Here is a 26,685-nt window from a genome sequence, read left to right as displayed (position 1 = left end):
TTTGATTCTAGTACTGTGCGCTATTAGCACATTAAGAAAATTCCGAGGGGTAACTATTCCTGAATTAGTTGGTTGTACACCAGATTTGGGGACTCCTAAACTCTAAAGAACTGGATGACTCCAAGTGACTTCACAGGACATTTTTTCACGAAGTACACACTTCCCTTTAGGAGTGTTCACCTCCTCAAGAAATCTTAAATTCCAATAGCCGCTTTAAGTATTATTCATTGAAGTGTTGCAACCCAGATGTTTGTACACTTTTGATAGATTTAGAATACGGTAGAATGCATTAAAAAAAATATGCAAATATGCACAAGGTTTTACAGCCTATTTAAAATCTCTAATTTAATTCGTATCTCTGTAATTACTTTTAGATTATTTTTTTTATCTACGTTGCAAGATTTTTTGCATAGCATATACTCACTGATCACTCCAAGGTCCGTTCCATTCAGCCTCGTTACCCCATGGGTTCCTCAATCTCAATAAAGGAATTTTTCCTACTTGATTTGGCGTCATGATATCAACATACTTGACTCGTGTAATACTATAGGCATGTCCCCTGATTAAACCTTCTGGCGTTTCAGCTTCTAATACGTTTGGATCCGGCTGAAAGATTCGTGTGTGAATGTTTAGATCATCTTCACAAGATTAAAAGTTCGCTTTTGTCAATTACCTCCAGTGAACAACCCATTAATGAGTTTCTTTCATAAGCTTTGAGTAGAATATTGAACAAGTTTGGCGGTGTTTCATTCATTTCGTACAGCTCTGTTACTCCTCCGGTAAAGTCTTCCATAGCTTCACATGTCGTTCCTCCCTTTAAAGCTTCATACGAACCATGAAGCTTCGCGTAGGCTTTCTCAAGCAGTGCACTCCAAAACTCGTTATTTTCAGCTGAATGTAAAAACATCAATTTCCCTTGACTAGTCGGCAGGCGATCATCTATGACTACATCTACCCATCTTCCGTACTGCCAAAATCTAAGTGCAGAAAGCAATTGAAAAAATCAAAATTACCACTCATTGCAGGAATACATTTATTGGACGTAAACTCGCATGATACAAAAAAGTTTTTGGACCTTTTTATTTTGGTAAAAAGAAGTGATATCTTGCTCGACCTGTAAAAACTGATAGCACCCTATTGCGGTGAATGAGTCATCCCGTCTAAATTAAAATTTCGGTAAATGGAAACCGAAGCGTTAAATAAACCTCCAACAGTGTTTTTTGTGTCAATAATGGTGAACCTGAATAAAACAACATCCCTTCTATGAAACAGCAATCCTTCTGAACAAATTCGAATACACAAGCCGACATATCAACAATCTGAGAAAAGATTTTAAAATTAAAACGTTCAAAATGATGAAAGTCTGGTCGTTTTTATTTGATTATAATGTAATTGAGTTCATTTTACAATAGCTAGCCAGATCCCTACAAACGGTCTGAAAAACATTCAAGAAGTCTTATATTGCGATAGTTATGGAGCACAAATATAGTAATTCGCGAACATTTGTACTTATACCAATCGATTTCTACCTGCTTGAGAGATCGTTATCCGTAGAATTTTTGTAGAATATCTCTAAGTAAGCCCATAAGCACTCACAGTCGGACAGTTGAGAAATTTTAAATATATATACTGCAACTCCACTCAAATTTTTGATAACTCAGCTTGTATTATTTCAAGTTGCTCAGACTCATTTTTATTACGCAATGAGGATGTTATTCCATGTGTATTCGCTATCATTGGTACAAATACGAATGTCTGAAGTTGGCAATCCAAATTCAAAATTTATTAACAATTATGAGTGTGCCGACTCTCTCCGAAAGAGTTCTGGATTTCTGAACTATTTTCAAAAATAATTCATTTCAATTATTACTGAAAAATCCATCATAACTTTTGGGGGGTTCAATAACACGAAGTACCCCATTTCAAGAAAAATGTTATGTTGACTAGAGTGCACGATAGTTATTTAGTCCCCAAAATTTACCGTACGTTGCATAAAACACTTTCTACTGACTTTTTTGATCGGCGATACGAATTTGAAAAAATAACAGCGCTGTCTCCAGTAGCCAGAGTACTTAAAGTCACGTTGCCAAGACTCCATTGAAAAAATCAGTACTGGCAATTTCTACAATTTTTCTATTCCAATTGTTATTTTACTAGAAACATCATCAATTGTCAATTCGTTTGTAAAGTGTACGGGTAAAAATCGTTTTAGATATATCGACCGGCGTAATATGTACTATGATAGATGATGTATTGAGCAAATGGAAAGAACTTACGACGAAAAGAAGTTGCTGTTTGGAGAAATTAGATGAAATTGTTAAATCTTTACAACAATATCAAATACTGATTTGTAATTACATTCTGCAAATTTTCGCGTTTGAAAAACTTTTGTACTACATTGGACCTTCAACTGTCAGCATAGCAAATTGGCTACGTTGGTGATGCAGCTATTCTTTTTTTCAATACGTTTCTTAAAATTTTAATTCAATAAATTCAGAAATAACTTGACGAATTTAGAAATTCTGATGGACATTACTAAACCTGGGATTGATCAAAAAATAAATTCATATAGCTGTCAAAATTGGGAAAACCTAATCCTTTGAGACTGCCATTTTTTTGATATTTAGACTCAGAAACATATCAGGCAGTTCAAAACAATAGTTTGCTCGATTTTTTCCGAAATGGGGTGCTTCGTAAAGTTGGCCCCTCGAAAAGTCAATATTTTTCATTAATAATTAAACAGAACTATTTTTGAAAATATTCGAGAACTCCTGAACTCATTCGGGAAGAGTTAGCGCACGCATAATTTTTATTGAATTTTTAATTTGGGCCGCCAACTTCACACACCCACAAATACACACTGGCAGAGATTTTGTAAAACAGATTTTTCTTCTTCCGTAACTTACCATCGAGACAATATCACCCATTTATCTTTAAAAAGATCCCACGCACCTTGATAGAATTATTTTTTGGATAGTCAATGAAAATATGCGATCACAAACAGTTTAGATGCAACATGAATGGTGTAACATGTCAGATGCTAAATTATACCTGAAATGGAATATCCCTGCATAGTTGTCTTCGAAGCTTTGATCTTCGGGTACAATTTGAAAGAATAAGTTTGGATGTAGTGTAAGATTGGCAACAGCTGCGATGAGCCAGCAATCACCAAGCTCGCCCTGTTGTACGTCAAACCGTGAAAACCCCTCAACGAATAGTTGTGGATCGTGTGCAATTTCCTGAAAATAAGTGAACTCATTACCTATAGGTGTCTTTGATTGGTGAAATAGGAGAAAGAACGTAGCAGAAAATTCTTGTGATACACGATCTACCTGAAATTTCTATGCATCAATATTGATTGGAAACTAAAATATGATAGTCTTGAGGATTAAATAAATCTTGGTAAGCTAGCCAGAAGCATGAAACGATGAACTTGGGGCTATATATTTTACTGGTCCTTATGTTTTGTTTGTTGTCCGAAATGGGAATAAAAGCAAGAATTTCAGTTTTTAATCAAGCTTGACTAATCGAGACTTCCGATACATGGTACGAGACACTGCCTCGCTAATTTGTGACCTGTCACTGACATCGAGAGTGTCAGGCCTCCGGAACACGGATTCTGCCGGAACTTTAAGGGCTGTTTCTACGGTTCAAAATGGAAAAGTTCTGGTGTGTAGTTTCATCCATTGGGCTTCTCTTCAGTCCGGTTAAAATTGATCAAATTAGCAGTTTGATGAGTGAAATACCGTAATAAAGGAAACCTGTTATGTATTTTTGCCATAAATATTAATGTTCGTTGTCCTCTATTTTCAATTCGATGAAAGACTCTTATAGATTGAACTGTATCGGGTTTATTATTATTTCAAAGCCATATAGTGAAGTTCGAATTCCAGATCTTCTACAACCTAATTCTATTGAAAACTGAGCGAGAAAGACCCAATGGATGGAACCAAGCATCGGAAGTTCCAAATTTTGGGCCGAAGAAACACCATTGGAAGTTTAAGCAAAAATTTTGAGTCTGGGTTCTAGATGTCCAATTTTGATTTCTTCCACGTAACTAATGAAAGAAAAACTAGTTTTCTTAGATGAAGTTTGCTTTTGTAGAAACCAGAACGATGTTTCGTATTTTAAGAAATTTGACCTATTTTCTTAATCGTTTATTGTAAATAAAAATTTAAAAAAACTTCAATGTCGCATCTAAATCACTCTCATTTAAAAATTTAAATGCGAAGCTGAAGTTTGTTTAATTGTCACATGCAATAAATGTTTGAAAAACTAGGTAATTTTTGGTAAAATCCGAAATATCGTTATGGTTTCTACTAATCCAGACTTTATTTACTAAAATTAGTTTTCCTTTCATTAGTTACGTGGAAGAAATAAAAATTTGACATCTAGAACCCAGACTCGAAATTCGTGTTCACCGGTGTTACATATGAACGTCAAAAAGACAAAAGCAAATTTTGTGAATATTAAATGAAGACGTTGGTTATTATTCAATGTACAGAATAAATATTTACTTATTTACATAAATACTCAAAAAAAATTTTTTTTATTTTGTTAACCTTTGTTATTCGTTCATCCTTACCATTGGACGTTTCCATTCGATGTAGCGGTCGGGTCTTCTCGAAAAATATATGGAATCATCTTGTGCCGGGAACTCGGGGTCTTCGAACAGTGTTCCATTCGATAAACATTCCTGCCTCAGCTGGTTAAAATCTTGAATTGTTCCTTGTGCTCTGATACCCGAGCCTCTTTCTCCGAGCTATGAACAACACAACAGAGGTATGAGTCAATATTTTAACGATAGTTACGAAAGAATTACAAAATAATACGAAATTGTTTATATTCTTGCTATCTTTCAAGAAGAATTATATTTTTTAAACATCTCTAGATTTACAATTAGCTTAATTAACACTTAACTTCTACATGCATTATGCTGTGAATTAATTTCAGTGGATTTATTAAAAAACCTTGATATTACTTGAAAATGTTTGAAAAAGTTTTTATGATTGTAGTCATATTGAAAATACTCTTTCACAGACACGTTGGTTCAGATTTTTTAGGATTTACATTTCAGAACCATTAATTTTAACTGTTTCCCCAAGAAATTATTATTTCTATTACAAATCTTCCTTAGTTTTTCATAACATGTTATCGTCGAAAAACAGGCAGAAACACCAGAACTCATATCCTTTCAGATTTGTAGTACAAAATGAAGTTCTAAAAAAATATTCATTCTCTAGAAATCGATTCTAAACTGCAGCTTGACTTTATCGGAAACGGTCAGAAGGATGAAAACTCAGATTTTTAAAGATTATCAATAGAAAGTGAAGTTTGTAGCGACTTTGAGAAGTCCTTTGCAAATTCATTCGATTCTGATGTAGAACTCGACTTAGGTCAGTTTTTGTCGGAAATTCTGTAGAGAATTCGTTCGAATTTTTCCAGAAATAATGCAAAACTTGTCTAAATAATATCCAGAAAAACACATATTGAATTTCTAAGAATCACTAAAAACAAAATTATGAGAAATTGCTGACAATAAGGTTTTTTCACTAGGGGTGTTATTGTTCAACGTAAGAATTTTTCTCACTGGGGTACAAACGACCCCAGTGTGTCAAGCATGTGATTTTCCAGAAGTGCGGCAAACAAGGGTTAATTATAAAAAAAAATACATAGATGATAAAATTTCAAACCTTTGGTGAGGGTTCTCCTCACAACTATAACATTCATTGAACGTAACTAACGTTATACAAAATCCATTTGATAACAATCAAAAACAAAAAACGAGGAACCAGTTTTGCCATCCGGCCTAGTAATTATCAAGAACCAATAGGCGTTAAAAATAAAATAAACAATCAAAAACCAATGGTATACTCGCTAATTTGACATACAGGGATACCACTTACGGTCAATCGCTGAACCTACTCATGCATTTTAAATTTAAACAAAACCAATATCTCTTATTCAACATCGTATCTTGCATGTAAGCCTATAAAGACGTCGTCTGTCTTACAGATCTCGATAATTATTGTGTCAGATGGCCAAAGTGGTTCTTCGCTTTTTGTTTTTGGTTGTTGTCAAATGCATTGCGTATAATATAAAGTATGTTAAATAAATGTTATAGTTCTGAGTAGGGCCCCCACCAGAGCGCTGAAATGTTAACATCTATGGATATTTTTTATCATTAACCTTGGATACCAAGATAAAAATCCCTCGTTAGCATCTCATTGTTAATATGCACTGTAACACATCCAAACCGCGACCATGTCAAAGCTTGAACCCTAAAACGCTGGCCAAAAGCTGGCGAATCGTTTGTCGGTATAATTTTTGCCTACGTTATAGTATGGTTTTCCGATGTAGTTTCCATGAGTGGTGCGAGGCTTGTCGTCGTAAGTTATGTGAGTTGGGCGTGTATTTCCGGACGCGGATTGACGATAGGTGGTACATGAAGGTGCACTCGTATTGTGATTCACTTCGTCAGATATGGTTCTCTTATACTGGCGATTGCTAGTCGGGCTTTTCTGCCAGGAATATTTTTTGTTTGTGTCCGTGATCTGTGGACCTTTAATAGTTATCGCCGAAACGTAAGTAGGCGCAGAGTCTAATTTTGGATAGTTGTTATTCGATTTGTAGATAGAGTTTATTTTCAAATCGGCTGTTCCATGCTGAAGATAGTTTTTGAGCCGATAGTTCCCACAATTCGATGTGTACGTCCTCTGATTCATTTCAGCGTTTGAAATGGCTTTGTATTGTTGTTACAATCTCTAAAGCTTAGCAACTCTTCTCGCACTTAATTTTAAAATCAAGAGTATTTATACATCGGCAAATCAATTTTTTTTTTTTCATCGAATTCAAAATGCAATGAAAACTCTTGCTTTTGTGCAAACTTTTTAATGCCCTGCAAGCTTTATACGTCAGCTTACTTGAAAGTGGCGAGCTTTACTAACGCTTTATCCAGCACAATATTGCGATAATGAGTGTCAAGCAGGAAACTCGATAGGATATTTTTAAGAAGTAGGAAATGAGAATGCCACAAGTCTGAGATTGCAACACCAAGGTTTAATTTGTTTCCGCTTTCGTGATTATTGGATTAAACTTGTTAATTGTAAGTCAGTATGATAAAAAAATTGTATTACTTTCGCCGGAATTTTAAAAACTTCGTGAAGCACAATCACAGTAAAATATCAAGAAAACATTTGCGCATTTGCAATTCTTTCATCAGTCTATAGCATTTTTTTCGTCCACAGCATTTTCAACATTCACGAAATATCTTATTCCAAATATCCTTCGTACATTAGATGAGAATTTATATTATAATCTGTACGGAATACGTACATATTTTTATTTCGTAAATATCAAGATAATTGTTTTTTTCTCACTACCAGTGCAGATGGGCAAAATTGTAGATGATGAAAATCTGTGTTTGTATCTGATGTTGCTGTCATTCAAATTTGAAAATTATGACCGATCCGAATAAGAATATCAATAATTACTTGCGAATATGGTAATTAGACCGAAGTTAAACATTAACCACAAATGTAATTTGTGTTTTATTCTGTCCCGAATACAAAGTTGAGACGTACATTGCCTTTTATTTCAACCAACTTACGCGAAGCAAACGTAATTTGTATTTTGGTTTTTTCAAATTACAAACAAGAATGTTATTTTGTCATCTATTTTGTGAAAGTAATTAATCATTTACTTATGCAATTTGTCATTAAAATGTAATTTAATTATACGCGTGACTTGTAATTAAAAGGTAATTTGTAATTAGAATGTGCCCGATACCGTTGCCTGCTGGCACTTATATTTCATATTTTTATAGCAACCTTACGGTCTCTTTACTGTCTTCCTACTTCCGTTTGATATTTCAATTCTAGCCCTTGTCGAGAAAAAATTTGTAAACTTATTGTAAAAACGGTATTATCCGTATGCTGACATTTTCACAAACGCTGCCATGGATTACCGTACGTACAATCCGAGAGAGAAGTTTTAAAAAATTAGCTCTTTGCTACAGAGAATACTTTAACAAATTAAATTTAAATCTTCGAGGTACATGGTCAAACAGCTCTAGCACGAGATGATAAATAATCGTGAGGAGCAATTTAATCATTGAGTTTAGATCGCGTAGAACTCCTACCTTTACCGATCGAGTCTTTTTCTTCCTATATGAAATAAACAATCGAACGGAAAGGGTTCAAATCGCTCGGTAAGGTAGGAGTACTCCGTGATCTTAATGGTGAAGCTACGCCCTTTTTTTCACCACACCCTTGTACTAGTTCTCTAGAGTAATCTTTCAAGATACAAGATATAAAATATAAACTAATACCAATTTCCCACGCCATAAAATGACTCACCATACGACTACCGTGTGTTTTAACTTTCTGCTTGAAAAGAGAGGAAAACTATTATTATATTCATTGTCAGCCTGATTAAAATAATTCCAACCTTTCATTGCATTTTCACATTTTGAGACCTCGAGAATCATTTCCAATCACAATGAGAATAATGCCATTTGTTGTAGTTACTAGGAAACTCTAGTGAAATGGGTATAGTTACAATAATAGTTCAAATTTTGTTGGTGTTACAAGAAAATGTGGTGCAAGTAACTATTTGGTGCGTTTATAGTTGCCGGTACTATATTTTCCGGGCTTTAACATTCAATCAAATTGTTCAATTTGCTCCTACTTTTAGTTAAATAAGGCTTCAACATAAACGAAAGGCTGCACCGTCATCAAATTATAGCAAACGTTACAAAAAAATCTAGTTATCCCTGCGCGAGTAACCATAATCCAGAACACATACTAAATTTTCTGATCAAAGCTGCAAAACTAATTTTTATTTTCTACTCGGAACTATACTTTGTTTACGGCTGTTGTAAAAAATGAAAACAGTTGAAGAAGACTGCGCAGTAACCACAACCAGGAGTTTTTAAATTTGCATCGTTGCTTGGACGAGTGTATGTATCCCGTTCATGAGACACATTTTTCGTCTGTCGTTAACTCGAGAACAAAAATTAATTTTCTGCAGTATTCAAACTTTTTCATAGTTACACGTTTAAAAAAAAAATCAAGCCAAAGGTATATAAGCCGTGAAGAAAAAATTCAAACTGCCGCGGGTGGATAGAATATATAAATCAGAGTCTGTATTTTTAGATTGTGTTATCTCAAATCTGAAAAGGTACACGACGTTATCGTATAAAAATTTATGATGTACAGATATAACTAAATAATGATATAACTGATTTATTTCATTCAAGTAAACACCTGTTTGTAAAAAAGTTATTAATAAATTTAGAAAAACTAAAACTAAAAAATCCATGAATTTTTATTTTTCGTTACGAACATAATTGTGCCAAAATGATTTGTATACTTGTATTGGGTAATTCACCGTTTTGCATTCAATAAATAAATAAATACATTACGTTATAAAGCGCCATACATATGATATACATAAATGACGGAGAGCAAAATAAAAGTATCCCACTTCACCGAAGTGATGTTTACAATGAGATGTACTGTATCTGAAGTTTCGAACAGTTTCAAACTTGGAAAGCCAATTCCTTGAGAGTCATTCCAAAGTTAAGTAATAATGATTTTCTCCTTGATGTTTCGTTACGTTAACGTTACTAACTTCAGCCCCATCACTACGTAAACACACCACGTTATCAGAAAAATTTTGTAGCTATGAATATCGTGAATTATTTTTTGTTCAATTGATTGATACGCATTAAAAACGAATATTCGGAAACATTGTCGAAGTCTGAAAAATTTGGTGTATTTTATAGGTTAAAAAATTCAGTATTCCACCCCTATAAATTTTTTTTTTATAAGTGATATAATCACGCTAAAAACGGTTTTTGACCAAAAAATTACTCTGGAATTACTTTGGTTCTTTAAAAACATTCCAAATAAAAAAAAGTCACATATTTTTTTCATATAATTATATTCTGATTTTATTTTAAATTGGTGAAAAAAAGTAAACATAATGACAATGCAAAGTTTAGAATCAAAGTGCATCAAATAATAATGTACAAACATATACGTGTACAGAATCATCGAGCATTCCAGAGTATATGAAACCAACGTAATGTCCAAATTCTAGAGAATTTCATTGGTTTCTTCATCAAGACGACGAAAAATACGAATGAGATTGATTAGTTGTAGGCAAAAGTGGAAATTTTTTATCGCCTTCATACCAAAACATAATAATAAAAAAAGAAAATAAAAAGTCGTGTTTCTGTTGTGAAATTTTTACTTTTAAAAATGTATGTTAAATAACATCACAATCTTTCTGATCACCTGGAACATTTTTACGACGACATAGCGAAAATATTTTTATGTAATATTGTTGAGATGTTTCTGAAGCATAAGCGTGATATAAATTCCCGGTAACTCATATCGTTACACTCGACTGCGTTGTTTTGAGTTCCATTTTAGGTTCAAATCAGTATTATAATTTTGTACAACGCAGTATAATATGAATAAATTCGTATTTGCCCGGTACATTTAAATGGGTATACTCGACTGGGTTGTATTATGATATCTTTTCTTTAATCGTAAGCACGTTTAAATTAGCAATGTTATCTTGTATGACAAACTATATATAAATAAACTTACAAAAGCGATAAAATCATTAAAAACATTAAGTCATATTTTATCCCATACTTAGCCAATGGAAAACAATATTTCAGTCACCCATAAAAAAAAAAATGTTTTTAACTAAATCCGGGCCCATAACGAAATTCAAAATATCATTTTTCTTTTTTGATATTGATGCAAGAGTATTTTCTCAAATTTTAAATCGAAAGACGCATATTTTTTCTGAAATATAAAAAACTAAGGTCGCTTTTTTCATCAACTTTCAGAGATGACTATACTTTAACTGGTGTTGAAAGGGTCAGCAGAAAAACAGCGTTTAGTATGAGACAAGTTCCTATTTTCTCGAAAAGTGATAGTAGTTTTACCTTAATCTAAATTAGAAAAGTTGTGTAACTAGGGAGTGAGATAAAAGAGAAAGCTAAATTAGTACTGAAAAACTTGATCCGGATTTTTTTTTTTGCTTTTATCAATGACAAAAAATTGGCAAGAGAGAAAAGAAATTTCAGTCAAGATGATGCGTGATGAAAATTGTCTAGTGAGAGGTTTATCATATTCTCCTTAATTTCAACACTCGGGAAATATACGGAACGGTAAGATGAAAAACTGCTCCACAAGTCACACGTCATTGGCACGAATTTGATGAATTATTTATATCGCAATACATCAAAACCGTCACCGGAAAATTATGCATATTATGCCTGGTCTACACGCTATGATTATGCTGGACGGTGCGATAATCAAGGTACGATTATTACAGGATTTGCCACAGTTTTACAATTGTACCAATCATGGTGTGAAAAAAGATCCAGACCTCGAAAATCTCGGCTCGAAAAAAAATCCTACCTCCTCTTGAATCTAGAACACGGTCCTATAAACAGGTCTGGGCACTCCGGCTGTAGAACCGTGCTTGAAAATGAAGCCGATGTTGTGAATTTTCGCCGCTAGCGCTAGTGAGGGAGGGCCTACTTAGTACGCATACACCGGTCACGGGGATGGCAGCGCTCCGGTCTTTGGTGCATGAATTGAGAAACACAGGCTTCAAGACGGTCAGGCTGCGTTATATAGGAAGGGGCTTGGAGTGAGACCCAGACCTGTCTATAAGACCGTGATCTAGAACGACGACTAACCTCTAACCTCTGTTTACACGCTGTGTTCGTATGAAGCGTTGTTGTTTTGCGCACGCAAAACCATCGAGTAGAAGGGGATAAATCTCCCTCGGATTTCGCTAACGGAAAGTGGTCCCATTTCTCCGGGCAAAAACCGTTATTTTCCGACCAGCGGGAATATTCAAATAGATTTAATTTGCAATACAGAATTCATAAGATTTATGGAAAAAGACAACATAGAACGCTACTGGTATTGCAATACGCAACGATATTACGTATAATCTTATAATTTAATAAATATATCAACCTTTCGTTTACCCATTTTTCCGATAATTGTAAAAAAAGTTTCTTACTACGAAACACGCAACTTTATGCATGAATATCGTAAAATTTATTACAATTCGTGTAACATGCAACTGGTGACAACAACTCGAATTAGGAGGTGGAATGTGTATCTATACTTGGCTCAAAAGAGCGAATGAAAATAAATTTGCGTTGATCAGAAAAATTAATTTAATTTAGAATCGATAAATAGGAATATAGTTAGGTATATAAAATGTACTTGTGAAAATAGCATACGTTATTTAAGTGTGCAATATGCTTTACTTTATATTTATATGCTAGGTGAGTCGAGACTGCTTTCGTAGCAGTCTGAGTGTTTTTTTTTTTTTTTATGTATAGCATTAAAATAGCATCGGGCAATTACGAATGGTTTACCCGTTTTTTATATAATTGATAAAAAGTTTCATTCGTCAACTGTTCATATGACCTGACGCAACTACGATGCATACTTCCATATTATGACACAGTGAGGTTAGCTACACGTGCGTTTTCATGCTATGATTATGTTGGTATGATTATGTCGACCAATCATAATACGCACGTGCAACTGCGTTACGTGTTATATTTTATTCGATGACTTTAGTCACATTCGCTGTCAATGCGAACATGAAAAATGATACCGATAAAACTACGTAAAATCGCAAGTTCGGACAGAGTGGGATTGCGATAAATTCAAAATATCTACAAATTCATTTTTTTAACGTTACTCTCACTTACACCACATCGTATTGCCGTATAATTGTATAATAGTTAGTGAATTTTTACTGTGTTACGAAAATATTTCGCTGTTGTCATACTTTTCAAAACGTTTAAAGTATATCATTCTGACTACCGTGCATTGTTGGGCGAATTTCTAATTAAACCACCACACCACGATAATGGGCAGAAAATTGTGTGTATTCTCGTTATTTTTTTTAAGGAAACGATGAAAAGATATATACTTATAAACTAAACGTTGCGGTCTGTAGCACCACGTAGCGAAAAGTTAATATCTCAAAAATTGACAAAATGGCGGACTACTACATTTTTTTCAAATATTGCGGAAAAAGTGAGTTGTAAAAAAAATAATAGAAGTGCGCCTATGGTAAACAATTTCCCACGTGCTGCCATAGAGACTAGCTTTTCGTAGAATAGATATGACACGCCCCGTACAAATTAAAGGTATAGTTTTTTTTATTTGCTGTCAACCAGGTTGAAAAATGTAGTTTTGAGAAAAACGCGTTCAAAGTTTTAGTGATGGATAATTCATACGTGAAACTAAATTTATTAACTCACCGATTCTGACATCTAATGCCTTCGATACATTCATGAGGCCCATGTAACCAGCGTTGAATAGTATAGAAGCAATATATTATCAGCGACAATTTCCAAATAATGGAGTTTAAACTCCATAGTCGCGTGCTCGAAACTGTTTCACAGAAAATGCTTTATTTCCCTCAGTTTTACGAATTTCTTCATAAAATCTGGAGAGGCACTTTTGAAACATGCATCTTTAGGAAAAAAAAACAAACAAAACGCAAGATTTCGCATTTTTATCGTGGTATTGTGCCTTAATTAAATACAAATTACAAATTATAATTTCAATTTCTATTTGAAAACAAAATCAATCGGAGAGTAATTTACATTATTGAAATGAAATCGGTTGCAAATTATTATTCCAATTTACCGTTGAAGCCAGAATCAAGTACAAGTTAGAAAATTAATTTATAATTGAAACGAAATTTATTCCACCGTAGATCAGAATATCTGTATTAGTGATGAGGCTGAAGTTAGTAACTTTATTGTAATGATTTACTTTTCGAAAAAAATTTTATTTCGCAATTGCAGGGATGTCTGAAATGCAGTAAATCGTCATAAAACAAAACTTATTCATATTTTGAAGACTTAGCTACTTCAAAGTCACTATAAACTTGCAGAATAGTAATTTTTCTTCCTCAATGTTTCGTTACGTTGACTTTACTAGCTTCAGCCTCATTATTTGTTTCATATCTACTCGAGTGAACCACACCTAATCATTACTACTCATACGTGTTAGAAATGGTTCGAAATAAGTAGTTTGAAAATTATAATTTATTTGAAAAATATGTCAATTATTTTTGAATATTGATTTCGTTTCGATTATAAATTACTTTCGAATTTGTAATTTGAATGTAATTAGGTGCTGTCCAAAACTGCTACGGCTGTGTGATTTTTTCGACAGTGGTAACTATTCTCTAGTCTATACAACATGACGGACCAAAAATGAAAAAGTAAACGAAAGGGGGACGTACCACTTTGATGTTACGAAGTGACGGTAATATACGTTTAATTTCTGCAACCTTTTTCACGAAAAACTCGAGTCCTGAATATCCTTCTTGATTCTCATTATCATCATCATTATCTTCGTATGACCTAATGGGGTAGGATTCATCACTGTCATAATCGTTGCCCATCACAAATGAACTGAACCGCAATTGAATCGAAACAATTCTTCACTATTGAGAATAACTATTCATTTATTGTCGTAGATTGTACCGTTTACTCACCAGTGCATAGCAAGTGTTTATTTTGAAATTATAGGTATGGTTACCGAATCGATGGCACGGTTGAATGGTTTTGCGTGTAATTGCTCGACGTGACAGTCGTTTATCACTAGGTGTACAGGAAGAGCGTAAACTCTACTATCAACCAAATTAACTGCGCTCGACGGACCGCGATAAGCGTGAAACGCGAGCGTGCGTCACGTTTCATCCGATCGCAGACCGGCCGTGATGAGGTCACATCTGATTCATTACGAACTCGTACTACTTAAATTATAATTATAACATAACGTTATTGTATAACTTTTATCAGGTGAAAACATGGCTGAAATTCACATTTGGCGCTGGGAACAGCCTGAGCCATATCTATTGAATAACCGCACCATGTAAAGTTTGAAAAATTATCTTCAGTCGCACGAATTTGCATGACGGATTTTTTAGAGGAGCCAAAAATAATTCCGGTGCCCCTCAGCTACTTTCGATATGTATGCCATAAGAGTCAAGAGTATTCGTAATAACGGCCTTTATTTGACAGGGTACTTCCAGGTTTAAATTGATCGTTATCACCTGGGCGGTTCATAGTTCTCACGGTCACCGCAGCACGAATTGGCGCTTATGGTCGGGCGCAAGGCAAACTTAGTAGGATTCCGACAATATTAATTGAAAAAAAGTGCATTATCCATTTCAAAAATAATGGGCAATGCATCGAAACTAGGATTTGTAATTACTTGAATAAATGACAATGGTTGATAACACAATTGGTAATTACCAAAGTATTCATTAATTGATTCGAGTTGCACTAACCAAGAATAGTTCGGATAATCGAAACGTGGGTTTTTTGGGACGAGATCATAAGCAACACCTTTTTACATAAAAACATTACATACATTTTTTTTTAAAATCGTCAATTTTATATTGACGAACGGCTGTAACGCGTTTTTGCATGCCCGCAATACTCGCAAAGATACAATGATGCTCACGGCGGTGGCAGCGAGCAAAAATGTATCTTTCGCGCCGACTTTCGGATAATTGAGTGTTCGGATGATCGAGGTTCGGATAATCGAGGTTCTACTGTACTAAATCAATGAGTAATTTATTTAAATTGCATTAACCATTACTGGTATACTGAATAATACAGTGAGCCATTATTAGTTACCCAAATAATGCATAATGGGAAAAAATTGCATTGTTCATTGAATGTGTAATGAATAATGCAACGATGCCCTATTATAAATTGTAAAAAAAAAATCTCGATAAAAAAAGAATGCATTAATCATTGCAAAATTAATGAGTAATGAAATGGATAGTACAATAATGAAACAATGTATTTTTCATAACCCTGAATCTGACCAGCTGATCGCAGTTTATACCCAAAATGATTATGAATTTTATTTTTATTTTCCGGGCGCGAAAATGGTATAAATAAAATTACATTTTATTTATAATTATTTCCAGAAACGTTAACTGCAGATATACTCATATCCTCAGTCAACGCAAAATAAGAGGTTATCAACTGGGCATTTTTTAGTTCGCGCAGTCACCGCAGCACGAAGTGGCGCTCATGGTTGAGCACAATGCAACCTTACCGGCTGATCACTATTTCTACCCAAAATTATTGTAAATTCTACTTTCATTTTCCTGGCCTAACAATGGCACGAATAGAATTATGTTTTGCTTATAATTATTTCCAGAATAGGAGGCATCTCTCACTGATGGACATTACTGCCCGCAAAATTCATAAAATACGAAAATGGTGATGCGGATCGGCAAAACATATATTTTTCATAAATAACAAAATACTAATTCAACGTATAGAGAAAGAAATTGACTGTTTACATTTGGGCCCAATTCCATTTATTTGTTTATTGAATAAACGAGAAATACAAAAAAAGATGATTCGCTTAGTAAGGGCGGGCTTGTTGCAATATAAATCTGGCCTTCTGTAGCCACTTGCCCGCATTGAAAATCGGCTTACAATTAGTTCAGTTCAGTGCGCGTTTATAGTAAATACGACACAAATGTACTAGTCCAGGATAGTTAGCTCGAAAAGTACGAAATATCTACAACATGGATGGGCAAGCCAAATTTTTTAGGATACGTACAGAGTCATTAGAGATGCCTAAATCCGCCGGAATCCAACAAAATTTCCTGGTGCTTCGTCCGCCATCTTGAAAAACAGAAAATCGTCGATATGTCGGCTCCTACTGGTTGAATTTGCGTTTATTTTTATAGTTTTGTAGGAAAAAATATTGTCCACAACTTTTGTTGGAAGAATCTTTTAATATCGGTGAAAGAGAAAACGTTACAATAAAAAAAGTGCTATTAATTTATGGTTACGATTGTTTATTGTCATATTGCCCCTTTTAATTTTATCCGAAAATTAAAGAAAAAAAACTTTCAGAGGACTCAATTTCCAAAAATTTTTACATAAATTATATTGCGATAACTCAAACATTACCTGACATAGAAAGTGTCAAAGTTGTCTTTTTTCATGATAACTGAAAAGAATCCGAACGCAACTGAGTACGGTCAAAGTCCCCACAATTTAACTAGTCGCGACTGGCACGTTCCCATATTTTCATTTTCTCCTTCAGCCCCCACTCGAAACTACCGACAGTGTGAAGGTCACCAAATTGAAATACGGAAGCCATCAAAATATGGGAAGTTAAATTATGGGAACTTTGACTGTACTCAATTGCGTTCGGATTTTTTTCAGTTATCATGAACAAAGACAACTTTGACGCATTCTATCTCAGGTAAGATTTGAGGTATCGCGATATAATTCATGTAAATATTGTTTAAATTGAATCCTCTACAATTTTCATTCAAATAATTTTTCGATAAAATTAAAAGGGGGCAATAAACAATAGTAACCATAAATTAATGGCACTTTATTTATTGTAACTTTTTTTCTTTTACAGATATTAAAAAATTCTTCCAACAAAATTGTGGAGAATATTTTTTCCGACAAAACTAAAAAAAAAACGCGAATCCAATCAGTAGGAGCCGAGATATCGACGATTACCTATTTTTCAAGATGGCGGACGAAGCACCAGGACATTCCGTTGGATTCCGGCGGATTTAGGCATCTCCAATGACCCTCTGTTTGTCCTAAAAAAATTTGGCATGCCCATCCAATTTGTCATTTTCAAACCCAACTATCCTGGACTATACTGAGTTTCCGCGTGCTTGTGACCAAAATAAAAAATGTTTGCGGGAACTAAATATGAATAAAATAAAAAATTTTTATAGTTCACTTTTACTTTTAAAAATCATTGAAGACATGAAAACATTAAACATAACCTTTGAACTGGCAGCTACTAGCCACCGACCCTTCAATAAGATCATAAGAGGAAGTTCCAGTCAATTTTGACAAAAATTGAACATATCTTCGCAATGATGCGTTTACTATGATTTTTGAATAATGGAATCTAACAGTCACGAAAATCATCGAAATCGTGAAGTAATGAAGTTTCGTGTGCACGTCTCACTTATTTTGACCATTCTGCAAGCCTACGCATCACCGGTGCAATTCAACCGATGATAGCCCCATTCTATGTTTAACCCTGAACAGTGTATATATGCAAAAATAATTGAGTTTCATGTAATAATTGCACCGCAAAGAAGAACTTGCAATTGTAGGTAATTAAGGCATGATATTATAGAATTTCCGACTCATGATAAAGGCTGTGTAAATGACAGTTTTGAGGCTGTGACAATCGACCGTCAGAGCACGCCACAGTCAAATTCGAGAAATGGACAAGAAATACCGACAGATCTTATTGTTAGAATTTTCAAGTCATTTAGAATTTTGAAATAATGGAGTTCTGATGGTAAAGCGCCTCTTGATAGAACTTCCATAACTTAGAATAATTTAGACGGAGTGCCAAATTATTTAAACGTCATAACAAAACTTTAAGCTCTTGCAGTAGCGCAAAGATTAATATAGGTCAGGAACAGTGTCTAAAAATACTGACGGCAAATTTAGTTTCTTTTATTTTCTTCAACCCTCCGCCGGCTATCCCTTTTTTCGACTACGCCGCCGGCTATCCATGACGATGTCGTCATCGGCTATTTTTAACCCACTTAGGACTATCCGAAAATTCCCAAAAAATTCAGAGAACCAGTTTTGGGCCTCATCTCAATATTCCAATAGTTTTTATTCCAAAATGTTTGACCAATTAAGAAATAGAAATTTATAAACAATGCAAAACGAGTAAATTCGACCATTTCACTAAAAATCGATATCTTGAACCCAAATTTCTACTAAGAAAAAATATTCTAGGGATTTATTCTTGATACTATGGTCTTTCAAAAAAACCGACTCACATTGGGCTCGGTTCCAAAAAAACTATTTATTTCACCACCTGAAAATGGGCTACTGCGAAAGGAGAAATTTCTCATAAAATTGAAGTATTTCTGAAAACACAATGTATTTATCGCAAAAATATGTAATTTATTATTGAAAAAATGAATGTTGACATGTTCTATGACGGTTCAGACTCGCTTTGTTCGTGCGAACAACCTCTAGCAAGGTGAAAAAACAGTTCGCACAACAGTGTCATAACATACAATTTAGGTAAACTTGATAAATAGGGTCAGAAACTCTGATTTTCAATGAGAAAATGTGGATTTTATATGTGTCTCAAAAGCCGAAAAAACTGACGCCGCCAGCTATAGGTGACGAATTCGTTCACTTTCAAGCTTCGAACGGTCGCCCGGTCGAAACTTCGCAAGGTCCTGACGCATACTAACGTGTTTGCGCGTGTAGCGTATTCGCCATGAAGTTTTTTTAGGTGCGAGGCTCAAGCTGCATCCACCTTACCTCCCCCTTCCGAGATACTAGGACGTGCCGAAGTCAGATATGACGATGTCGTCATGGATAGCCGGCGGAGGGTTTAATTATATCGAGGCAATTTCTTTATTTTTTTTCTGTTACTAGTGTTCTTTAATTGATTAAAAAGTTTTGTTGAACGAATCTATATTTCTGTCCGACAGAGTACATATAAAATTCCATCTTTATTTTCGGTCAGAATAGCAGACGGTAAGGAAGATCTCCGTAAATTGATCGGCTCTGGTTTAAAACACCCGAATCCGCGGAGGCTGCTGGACAATTCCAAAGCAGACAGACATCCACGGCGTAAGGACTTTTAGCCTGAGATTAACTTTCGTTTAAAATTTAATTTGTAAGCACATGAACCACGGTGGCATTACCTGGTTCAGGAGGGAAGCGGCTCTCGCTTGAAAACATTGTATTGAAGCTGGTAATGTTATCATAACAATTCGTGCCGAGGGAAAACAGTTATATCACGATTCTGGAACTGTCTAAAATTCAGTAAAACGGAATAACATAAAACACATTCATAGTTCGAAATCTTTATTCTTTAAAAATCATTGTAAAATTAGGAAAATAGTGATTGTTTACTCAATGTTTCGTTACGATAATGTTACTAACTTTAACTCGTCTCTTCAAAAAGGAGCTCTTGCTTAAAAACCCCGAATCCCTGAAAATCGCGCTCTGACTTAAAACCCCGAGTCTGCGAGGCGCATAGTTAACTAGCGCAGTCTTTTTTTCGGTCCGGCTAACCCGATCCTTATTTTCACCATCTAAGAGGAGGCCGTTTATGTCATTTATCTTAATCTTTATCTCACACGGTAAAGACACTCACAATACCGTGACGATTTTATACCGCTAAGTAGGCTCCCAAAATCCGCACACATCATACTATAGCATTCTTTTAAACGTCAAAGGAAAAAACGTGAAAGTTATGTCTGAGTCTATTTTTACATTATAGGTATAAAGAAATATATCCTAACCGACTCCACAATGCTCATTGTTAGTTGGTGGTTAATTCATGGAAGACATATACTCCCCGAATTTTATGGTTTCAGATCCAGGGTTTTTGGCTGACATAAGGAGGCAGTTTTCTATATTCTAACTCTCGGGGGGTCGAAAGAGGTAAAATGGGGTTTCATGGATTCCTCAACATTTTTCCGCTCAAAGAGATATTGATTTGATTTTCTGCTCAGAAAGGTTACCCAAACAGAAGCTTAAATACAGATCTAAGCATTTTCGGTTGGTCATTTCCTGAAGAGGCGAATCGTTAGGTACATTAACATCAAGTATTTCGCTTTCATACATAATTGCGATTTTCATTACTTTGTCGACAAAACAAGTCAATTTTGTGTCAAAATGTACAAAGAATGAAGTGGCACCTATGAAGTAATCAATCAAAATTAAAAAACTTTCTTGCTCTGTAATTACAAAAATGATCTCCTTTGCCGATATAATTAAACTTATAATATCATACGCGGTCGGTAAGTGTAGGACATTTCTATTAACCCAACTCCTTGAACGCTTTTTCGCTAGTTTCAAATACAATGATGGTTGGCTGTCTGTCTTTAATGATCTTTCGTCAATGCTCGCGGCAGTACACATAGACACGGTCTTACATACAGGTCTGGAAACTCGCTCAAAATTTCAATGGTGGGGGTGTCCTCTTATTGAAGCACCGGCCGTTTCGCCTAGTGACCACGAGTGTCGCTGCTATCGAGGGATTCCGGCTGTGTGAGAGAGATGGAAACAGGTTTCAAAACCACGGACGGTCAACAACCTGTTTCCATCTCTCTCGCACAGCCGGAATCCCTCGATAGCAGCGACACTCGTGGTCACTGGGCGAAACGGCCGGTGCTTCAATGAGAGGACATACCCCCACCACCAGAGTTTCCAGACCTGTGTGTAAGACCGTGGGCATAGACTTGCAGTTTTGGTCAATTCTTATTACGAGGATAGCGACTTTTGATTTTCTTTTTCAAGTGAGTGCCAATGAAATTTTAAATAATTCAATACATTACGAATACGGGGCCATCATCCTTTGACATTCTTCACCAATAGCGTATATTCCACTTCTCTTATTGTTGGAAACATTGATTGAAAGAAAAGGACAAGCGAAAAACAGACGAAAAAACATGGAGTAAAAAGGAAGTGTGAGCTAACAATATTAAAAAAAGTACACTCCAAAATCAAACATGTACGTACACATAATTAATTATTCGAGCAACTATGGACTGACTAATATTACAGCAGTCTTTAGTTTATGCAACCGCCACTACGTGTCGCTGCTATAAGTTAATCCTTAATATAAACAAAAAAAAAAAAAAACCGCCACCGACAACAGTAGCTATATTCATATAAATATTGATAAAATTTAGTTTTTTATTTTCAGATAACTCTTCACCGAGATAGCGATGTCACGATGAAGAGAAAGGTTCATACCTTTGTTAATCTCAAATATTTTTTAATACAGATTTATATAAAATAAGTTTAATATACACTTAATAAAAACTAACAATCCGATCCCTTTATTAATCAGTTATCCCTGTGAAAAAAACCCTTAGAAAATCGGTTATGTTTTTGGCCGTTTTGCTGGCCTTTCACCATAAGGTGTAGGTAGCAGATCTCTATAAGCAACGAAAATGTACAATTGACTTTTTAGCACTAATTATTTTCAACAGAGGAAAAGAAGAAGAAGAAGAAGAAGAAGAGTATACTGACCGAAGAACTTCATTTTGTTTGTTTTCTCTTTCGTCAACGATGTTAGTGAGTCAATGTTAATTCGTTATTAGCTAGAATGTATAAACTATACTTACATCCACTTTTTTAGCGACCTGACGAACAAACTCTGGCTCACTGACCACTTCCATGTTCCACCCGTAACTCATCTTGTATATATTTTATTCAAACTAATCACTTGTTTAAATTCAAATCCAACCAATGTTTGTAGTTTATAATTATACTCCTGTAATTCACTTGAATGCCTTTGCATTAATCTCTGCCTTCGTTTAGGATATATATTTTACAAATCACCAGCCAATTCACAATCAGTGTAATTTTTACGAATCCGTTTTCACCTCATTTGTCCAATTATTAATCAGCATCGTAACATCTTGAAATAAATGCTACAAATTTTAGTTTTTTTGTAGAAGCTTAAACTTTTTCTATGCATCTATCATCGTGCTCTTTTTGGAGTCACTTTGGTACTAGAAAATTAGGTCATCATTGTGCGTTACATTTCGGAATACGAATGAATACTGACTTATTCATGGAATAGCTTTCTGTTCGACAATAGACAGATGGATATTCAAATCTACTATTACCCACGTTTACCTAAACCGACAAGATGCCATCAATTTGATTGCTTACATGTAAAATAAAATAGGTATACTTTGACATGTACCAAAAATACATATCACATGATGTTTTCTTTACATTTTAATACAATTAGTATACCAAAGATAGATAGTAATCGCTCATACATGAAACATTGTAGGGATTTCATCGACGTAATGAGAGAGAAACAGACGGTGCAAAGTCGAATTTTTTACACAGTGTCTTATGAGAAAACTGCTCTGGAACGCTTTTGTTTGAAAAATAAACGTAAGTATTTCATATTTAAGAAAAAAATATACATCTGCAGTATATTCTACAGTTGTGCTGATTTAAAATATTAGGATAAAACATGAGACCGTCGAGTTTATTAGAGCGATTTTTCTACAATAAAGAGGTTACGATGTCCATTCTAGATTGAAAAATTCGAGATAATCGTAAATACAGGACGTTTAATGAAAGTAATAATTATCTCCGAGATAACAACGTTGTTTAGAACTCTTTTCAAATAAGATGCGACGGAGTTTGGAAAGGAAAAGACAAGTTTTCGGTTTATCAAGGATATCTTTTTCTTACCGGTTCAAGATAAGGATACTACTAAATTTACTACCTACGCAAGAAATAGAAGCGAACCAAAATGTGTAGAAAAAGAAACCATTGGTGCATGTAACAGTTTGTTGTTGATGAAATATCACGAAGAAGAAGGATAACCAATATATGGAAAATTACTCGAACATGCAATCGCGATTATTCGCGGTAAATGAATTTTTCACCTCGGTTTTTTTCAACTTTCTGCTCAGGGAGACAAGAAAATCTTTTGATTCCCTAGGTTCCATGATGCGCACGACTTTGAGTAGGAATATTTAACCAATTCCAGCTAGACTCTAATGAAAGAAGTTAATGGAGGGCTAAATGCACTCTCTCAAATTCTGCTTGAACAAGGTTATTATTCAATTTTGGACTATAAGCTGAAGCTAGTCGCCTATTCACAGAAAGTTCGTGCACGGTATCATTTTCTTTGGGTACCACACGGATCAACGGAAATTCGATGTTTTCGATACTAGTCACTGACACGAGAAGATCTGCCATAAAGAACATCGCGTGAAATAACTTTTGGTGACTCGCTATCGGCTGCTAACTTCAGTATCATTGCGACACACCCTGTTGCAGTCCACGCCCGTCCGCATATTATAGATCCACCTACTCATTAAAGTTTATTTTGGTGACTCTTCTCTCTATACAGAATACTGATAAATCAATGGGCGCGTACTGTTTTCATAAAGAATCGCAAGTATCTAACTCCGTAAGAAGTGAATCAGGTTGGCTTTTTGGTGCAAGTAAACTTGTTCATCGTTTACAAATAGGTATTCGAGTGCTTGAGGTTTCGTTCGACCAAACTTAATTGAAAAAAAAAGATAAATAAATGGTTCGAACAAATAGCGAGCCAGGATTCATTCTCTACTGAAAAATTCACTATCGGTACTTTATATTATAGTAAAGACTCAAATCTTTATTCAACGTAGATCGATCAGAACTTCTGATAGGTAAATAATTTACTCATGTATACTGTTAAAGATTTCTGCATGGAACTTCCTACACTGTATCGGACGTTTTATTCGAATAGGGAAGAGCGAATTCATCGCCATACATTTATTGTTTATTCGATTTACAAGTACAATAAATTTACTACACAATTTAATTTACGTCGCCACACCGAATTTATAAACTTGTAACCTGATTTCGTAAATTGACAACTCTTGTACATTAAATTTGTAATAAATTCACAATCATTTTTAACAGTGTAAGCAAAGAGCCAAATCTTTGTCAGCTCTCTCTTATTGATCCCGGCTTTATGTAACGTACTACAGTAAAAACCATCGTCTGCATGCCATTCACTGCAGTTTGACCGAATACAGAACATAGAAACTGTCGCAGAAATTATCACGCACATCACGCATACTAGTCCAGTCGAGATAGTCATTCAAATGGAAATAATTAGGGGGAGCGATTAAATTTCCAACAACTTTGGATTCTGCCATTTTTGCTCTAAAGTTGTAAATTAACGAGTTATTTCAGAAAAATGAAAAAATTGAACTTTAAATCAAGATGGCGGCAAACGCAATGGCGGGATTTTCCCGAAATTCGAGATTTAGACTTCCGACCTCCCCCCCCCCCCCCCCCGAAGTTGAAAAAAAAAAAATCGCTCCCCGTAATTATTTCCATTTAAGGCTATTTTAATGTCTATCTCGACTGGACTATACCAAGGAATAGATTTTACTGTCAATTATTGAGAGTCCGTTACGTAAATCGCGTTACGAATGAACCCTTTTATTCTGTACAGTGTTTTAGGAAAAAAGCATGTCACGCCCAAAATTTTTGTCTGATAGCATCGTCACATCGCGTGCAAACCGAACAAGAAATAATGTATTTAGCTCATAAATAAACAAAAGATATTTTAATAGATGAAAATTACGTTTCATTACAAGTCTTTTTCCTTTTCTCAAAGTGTAAAAATTGTCGGAGATTTAGGCATACGTTACAGGTAGAATTATGAGGTCAGAATGGAACTATACAGCCTTATATAAATATAATGACTTTCATCATTAATATCTGTTGAAAAACGGATAACAAATCCTCTATAAGCTTGCCTATCCTTTGTAAAATACAATAAATAAATATTGCAAAGAATAGTGGAAAATGGCATTAATACCCGATTACAATTTTCTAAAAGTATTTTTAATCGCGGAAATAGTTTCAACAAAAAATTATGTCATTATAGTTGGTAGAATTTTCATTTCGAGTAAGCAAAATCCCAGAAAATGTTGTTTTTTTCTCTCGGAAACTACCGTTGATATCAATATTCCTATTAAAAAATTCAGCCAAAATTGATCGAATCATTGGATAATACAAATTTTAAGATACAAATGATTCACCAATTACTTATACATATACGACTTCCCGTCGTGACTGCAAAGTTCTTCAACCTGTGTGAAAATACAAAGTGATTGTATTCCTTTTGATCACAGATCCCAGAACCTTGAGTCCAAATAATATGCCTATTTTTCGTATAACTCGTGGATATTAAGATAAATGTAAAATTTACATTATACAAAGTTTTCAGGCTTCAACACTGGTAGAATCTGATGGTTCTAATCAAGTTTTCAACACAATGAAGTTAATGTCAGGCGATGGAAATTTCAAGGTCACGATTGGTGAGACATGAGTCTGTTATACAGAGAACGGTGAAGCGGGAATTAGTTTGAGTCACCATCCTTTGCTTCGGCATCCCGCTGTACTATTAAATCGAGTAATATGCAGAACGATTTTTATAACTATCCATACATATACAACACGTGTATGGTGTCGAATAAGACTATTGAATTATTTGTATCCATGGGGCGACTAATTCAGAACCCGTATCGATTCCATTACAGAAATTAATCTAACCCGTTGGGAGAGTTGCTGAACTTTTCGATAAAAATGTAATGGATATTCGTATAAAAATATAGAACTCTCATGGAGAAAAATTATGAAATTTTCATGGGAAAGAAAAATCAAATTTTCCCTGCCGTTATACGAAAATTGCGGTAAAAACGCTGTCAGTTCTTTCTTGCACTCAACTTGAAAGTCATCGATATATCACGTGCACAAGGAACGAATCGTGAGCATGACAGCAAAATGAACATATTTTGAGTTTCTTCAGATTTTGGTGAAACTTCTCACATCAAATTTACAAATGAAAAAGTAATCGGTATTAATCGGCGTGACGAGCTGTGAAAACTGTTGAAGATGACAGCACTTGTGGCGGTAAATTAACGTCAATTTACTTTTCTAAACTTTACATTACCGCAAAAATTGTTATAACGAACTCGGTTCATGTTTTTGCTGCCGACGAATAACGGCGGATCACGCGCGCACGATACGTCATACATAATATAATAGCTCGGCAT

General features: G+C 34.8%; 1 protein-coding gene across 16 annotated transcripts in view; it reads right to left on the bottom strand.

Annotated features, from left to right (window-relative positions):
• Positions 1 to 26,685, bottom strand: part of LOC124186307 (calpain-B-like) — a 55,555-nt gene that overhangs the window by 15,347 nt on the left and 13,523 nt on the right. For 2 of the 16 annotated variants that reach the window (XM_046577885.1, XM_046577884.1), the window contains exons 2-6: positions 22,219 to 22,608; positions 4,586 to 4,762; positions 3,052 to 3,239; positions 674 to 977; positions 425 to 606 (exon numbers count right to left, since the gene is read on the bottom strand). In XM_046577885.1, coding sequence (XP_046433841.1) covers positions 425 to 606; positions 674 to 977; positions 3,052 to 3,239; positions 4,586 to 4,762; positions 22,219 to 22,290 — 923 coding nt within the window. In that variant the 5' untranslated portion in view covers positions 22,291 to 22,608. Of the gene's footprint in view, positions 1 to 424; positions 607 to 673; positions 978 to 3,051; positions 3,240 to 4,585; positions 4,763 to 6,335; positions 6,917 to 14,319; positions 14,750 to 22,218; positions 22,609 to 26,685 lie in introns of those variants that run through there. The other 14 variants (XM_046577886.1, XM_046577888.1, XM_046577878.1 and 11 more) reach the window with 12 other exon arrangements.

The sequence above is a fragment of the Neodiprion fabricii genome, chromosome 7 (assembly GCF_021155785.1).
Source record: "Neodiprion fabricii isolate iyNeoFabr1 chromosome 7, iyNeoFabr1.1, whole genome shotgun sequence".
NCBI lineage: Eukaryota > Metazoa > Arthropoda > Insecta > Hymenoptera > Diprionidae > Neodiprion > Neodiprion fabricii.
Note: the sequence above shows the minus strand (reverse complement) of the source record. Positions and strands in the feature narration are given on the sequence as shown.